The 5,380-nt window shown below is 29.5% G+C and overlaps 1 protein-coding gene across 16 annotated transcripts in view; it reads right to left on the bottom strand.

Annotated features, from left to right (window-relative positions):
* The window catches only part of trol (terribly reduced optic lobes), a gene marked incomplete at its 3' end in the record, with an annotated part of 722,946 nt that overhangs the window by 78,460 nt on the left and 639,106 nt on the right, over positions 1–5,380 (bottom strand). For all 16 annotated transcript variants that reach the window (XM_067047431.1, XM_067047427.1, XM_067047425.1 and 13 more), the window contains 6 exon segments: positions 551–718; positions 1,651–1,776; positions 1,908–2,120; positions 2,455–2,648; positions 4,327–4,443; positions 4,564–4,689. In XM_067047431.1, coding sequence (XP_066903532.1) covers positions 551–718; positions 1,651–1,776; positions 1,908–2,120; positions 2,455–2,648; positions 4,327–4,443; positions 4,564–4,689 — 944 coding nt within the window.

Below are 5,380 nucleotides of genomic sequence, written 5' to 3' on the forward strand. Positions count from 1 at the left end.
AACTTGAAGTTCTTCTTGGCACCTATATCACAATGTTGACAGATAAATATTGTTTACATTTGTTTCATCGTCTATTACAATATATATATATATAACACATATTAATGATAATATGTCGAGATAATAAACATTCTAATCATCACTAAAACCTAGGTCAATCCAAATTTATGGGGCAATATGAAAAAACTTTCAGATTTTGAATGGCATATCTGGATTTGGCATCGAGGGAGAACAATGGAGGAATTTTCTATCAAAAGTTATCATATCCACTTTTCAAAACATAAAAGTTTTTATGACAAATTAAAATTCTACATAATGTACTACCATAATAACTTTCAACAAGAGGATGTAATCACTTTTGCTAGAAAGGTCCTCAAAAGGCAAGAAGGTGATTCAGCTCTGACGAGGAGTTGAAAAATGAGGTTCAATGCTTCTTCAAGGATAAGAGGAGGAACTGTTATCAGGACATGGCCATACAAAAGCTTTGAAAATCCATCAATTGAAGTAGTGATATATAAAAAGATACAAATATTCCTTCATCCATACTTACAACAATAATAATTTCGGGGATGTTTATTTCATTTTCCAAACTGTCTACCATAACCTGGTAAGTCAAATAGCCTCCATAGGACTGCAACTGCTTGCCGCTGTATGTTGATTCTGGTAGGATATAATACGGGTAAACATAATCCAGAGATCCCTCATAAGAAGATCGGAACTATAAAATGGACTTAATTAATTTTATAAATACTTGATACACACAATATTTCATAACTTTAAAAATATTTAGTGAAAATATTAATATATTTCCCTCATTGAATAGTGTTACTGTATGATTTTATGTTAAAAAATATTCTAAATATATTATATAACCCTTCTCAGTGGACATCCCTCTGCAATGGACAAATCTGTAAACTTGAGGCTGTCTGTTGTAGAAAGATGACACTGTATACCTTAAAATAATTGTATTGTGAACAATAAAAAATTATATTTTAAAATGTTTATTAATGGCCGAAATATAATACATACAAAGAGCAATAAAAACAAATTTAATATTAGATTAATGGAATTAAGAAGGATACCAAAAAATAAAAGGATAGGAGCCATAAAAAAAAAAATATGATTTTATTTTTCAACTAATTTACAATGAGAAGATGGTTGGGAGAGTGATCAGTGAACAGGAATAAGTAAAATTTATTTAGTAGTGCCCGGATTTCGGCCAGAATTTCAGGCCTTGTTCAGGGTGACTATTGCTGGTTACAAGCACAAGTATTATTATAGTACTATAAGAACTTGGTTTATGCTTTTCACCTGACATTATTTGCTCTAATGAAGGCCTGAAATTTTGGCCAAAACGTTGGCACTAATAAGTTTTACTAATTTGTGTTCTTTACTGACTGCACCCCCAACCATCTTATCATCTCATAATATCCACAGTCAACAACTAACATATCATTATAAATTTACAATGAAATAAAAAGTTTTAGGCAAACAGAATTTAGTATTTTATGATGTTTGTAAAATAAAAGAAAAAAAAAATCAATAACTATGTACCTAGAAATAACATATTGGAAGTATGGTAAGCTCTAACTTTTTCCCTGAAAGATTATTTTAAGAAATATTTAAATTTACCACATGCAAAACACTCACCCTGAATCCCTCGATATTTGGACTTAAGTTGCGCTGGTAGGGTGATTGTCCATGAACCCTTATATCTATCCAAGAAGGAGAAATATAAACGTTCAGAAGTCTAAAGACACTTGTAGCTGGAGGAAGCTAAAAAAGTTATGCAAAATATATATTCAAATAGAACCCATAAAGATATAAATTAATAAAGCTAGCACCAAAACTAAATAAAATATAATGTTTTACAATTCTAATATGAATACTTCATTATTGCTAACTACCTGATAAACAAACAGTTGGGCACTTTTGCAAGTTTTGGCCACACCAAAACAAAAGCAGTTTATACATTCGTCCTGTGACTTTGCCAATTCATTGAATGTTCCTTCAAGGCAGGTCACGTTGACTGGGTTTACTATAACAATGACATCTACTGGTGCTATGATGTATTCAACAGGGCCAATCGCCTCGCAAGAATAAGCTCCAGAATCTTCAGGCTAAAAATCATCAAATATCCAAAATGGTATTCAAATATTTAAAACTTAAATATTTATGATTTTAAAATATTTTTCCAAAAAAAAAAAAAATTTAATGGGAGAGCAGTTTATAAATGTAACTTCGAAGGAAGAATAAAAGAAAAATAAATACAATAACTTAAATATTTGTCTACAGTAACATGTTAAATATGCTAATTTACCATACTCCAAGCAGCACTAATAAGCAAACTTGGGTAAATTAGATTTTGTATAACCAATAAATTAATTTTTTTTAATTATAATAATTAAATTATGAAATACTCAAACTGTAAAATAAATTGACAAGAATGTGTACCTGCATGTTAGGACAAGTAATGGTGCCTCTTCCATCAACAGACTTCATTTCACACTTATCAGGAACATTTTTCCAATTAAATCTCCAGGATATGACAGGAGGTGGCACACCAACAGCTTCACAGACAGCTATGAAAGTTTCTCCAATACTTAATTTAGCGAAAGGTGGCGGGTTAACCACAATTCTTATTGGATCTGTATAAATCATTAAAATCAATATAATATTAATCAAATTGTAATAATTATTTTTTAATTAATATAAATATGTTTTGGCCTTGAAAGTGATAAAAAAAAAGTTATATGGGACGTTAAAAAATTTATTTTACTAAATGAAGGAAGAAGTCAAAAAATCAATATAGTTTAAGAAGTAGAGAACTTTTGAAATTTCAAGATGGTCAGGGCTGCAGTAAAGAAGAAGAATAGTTTCCAACTATTTACTGATTGCCAACATTTCGACCCACATGTAGGTCTTCATCAGGACTAAAATAAAAAGATAGAAACAAGGTAAAACTAATGCAAGAGTGATGTTAAATAAAACTGATGTAAAAGTGGAGGTATACAAATAAAAAGTTTTCTATATAAACAAACAATCATAGAACCTAAATTAAATAGTAAGGAAGTTAAAGATAATTAATAATAAATACATTTTTATATTTATCTTTGAATTTTTACAAATTTATTTAGGTTTTATGATTATTTGCTCATCTACATTTTTTATAACTCCACTTTTACATCTGTTTTATTTAATGTCACTCTTACATTAGCTTTACCTTTTTTGTATATTTTTATTTTAGCCAGGGTTGAAACGTTGGCAGTGAATAAATAGTTGAAGCCATGGCTATCTCCTTCAAATTTACATATGGTCAATCATGTATGTATAATAAAATTTTTTTATAAAATATCAAATGATAAAATGTTTTGAAGTACAGGTGGATCTAATAGATACATGAGGTGTCATACTGCTCAAAGTCAACTGCAACTTAAGTCAAGTTTTGTTCAACAAAAATGTAAATGTACATGTCTAATCCACAGTGGAACCGCTTTTTATTTCAATTAGCACTGTCTGCTTGTTTTTAATAATTGTTAGTATTTATCGGTAAAAATAATTTTTTTTTTCAATTTAATTTTTGATAAACCTCTGTACTTTATTTTTTACTTGGAGTTTAATTGCATGGCATTTCTAAGAAATTTTCTTCTTAAAATATCTATTAGACCACAAGAGTTGGAAGCAACTGGAGAATTTTTCAATGTCATTAATTTAGAGTAGACTACTACACATTACTATTTAACTAATAATACCAAATATGTTCTAGTGGATCACACAATATAGTATAGTTTAAGTGGGGCAAGAAGGCTATGGAAGTGAGATTGGGGAGACAAAGAGACAAAGGACCAGAAGGGCAGACAGAAGAGATTCCTAGTTTGATGACCGCTATAGAAGTTTCCATAGAACAGGTGCAGTTAGCAGAGATATAGCATTGAAGGTAAAGTCCCAGTGTTGGAGAGACATTTTATATTTGTGAAAGGGGAAATAGTATTGCCAGGGGCAAGAGAAGTGTTAGTTTTCATACGTGATATAAAAGACATTGCTAAAGGAAATGTATTATGAATAATTATAAAGGTTCCTAAAGCCAGGATTCATTTAATTTAGTTTGTATCCGCTGATAAACCAGGGATCGTTCCCAATAATAACTTGTGATGTCACCCTCAATAAGTATAAGAAAACCATAGTATATCAAATCTTGCATTCATCTTTAATATCTGATTTTATTTTTATGTACATAAATGTTTGTCTAGGAATTTCAACTCATACATTTATTACAGTGTATTTGTATATATGCTTGATTAGTATGAAAAATTGTTAAAAACTTACAGCAACTCGTCTCATCCGAACCATCTTGGCAGTCGACTGTCTTGTCACAATGGAAGTTACGTGGAATGCACTGGTTTTTAGAGGCACATTCGAATTCATTTTTTTTGCAATTTGAACCTATACAAGTTTTGAAGGATTAAGGAAAAAAATAGTTCTGATTATTTAATAATTACTCGTTAAATCAAGAATAAAAGTATATATACACAGATAATTAAATTACATCATCATCATCATTACCTGCACTAGGAACGTTACATCCATCTTCATCAGAATTATCTCCACAGTCATCTTCTTTATCACAAACCCAACTTTTCAAGACACAGCGTCGATTAGAACAACGGAACTCATTTGGTTCACATGATCCTAGAATGACAGTGAAACAAGTTGATGTTTCATAACAATACTAATAATAATAATAATGATAATAATAATAATAATTAAACAATAATCACAATAATCTTAGTAAATCCAGAGATCCTAAACAGATATTACTCATAATTTTTATATACAAACTGTCAGAAATACATAGGTGAAACCACACAACTATCTAATTTTTTCTGAGAAAAAAACCTTTTAAATGGCATGTAAATTAAATTTTTTTTAAATGCCATGTAATAGGACGTGATATACTATTGATTAAAAAATTAAAAATTAATTGCTCTATATAAAATTTATCCAATGATAAAATTACCCCAAATCAAAACATTTTGGACTTACGTGGTTTCACACTTTTTCCGAACAACTCATAAAACCTAAGCCCATAAGATTATAACTAACATTGACCTTTGATCTAATAATCAAATTATCATTGGTTTTGCAATCATTACCTTTTGAGACTTCATTCTTTATCAAGCCCAATAAGAGACATTTAAATCATGTCATCCAAAATTGTATTATTATTGTTTCTTCTTGAATTGTGTTAATTAATAGACACATTGTCACTGATTTCCCATAATATTTAAATATAGTGTCTTCCAGAATATTTTTTGGCACTTGCAAAATAAATATTTAGTTTTAAGAAAATTACCTTCTAAAAAAGCTCCTGGCCACGATC

The sequence above is a fragment of the Halyomorpha halys genome, unplaced genomic scaffold (assembly GCF_000696795.3).
Source record: "Halyomorpha halys isolate HHAL.00 unplaced genomic scaffold, Hhal_1.1 Scaffold696.1, whole genome shotgun sequence".
Classification (NCBI taxonomy): Eukaryota; Metazoa; Arthropoda; class Insecta; order Hemiptera; family Pentatomidae; genus Halyomorpha; species Halyomorpha halys.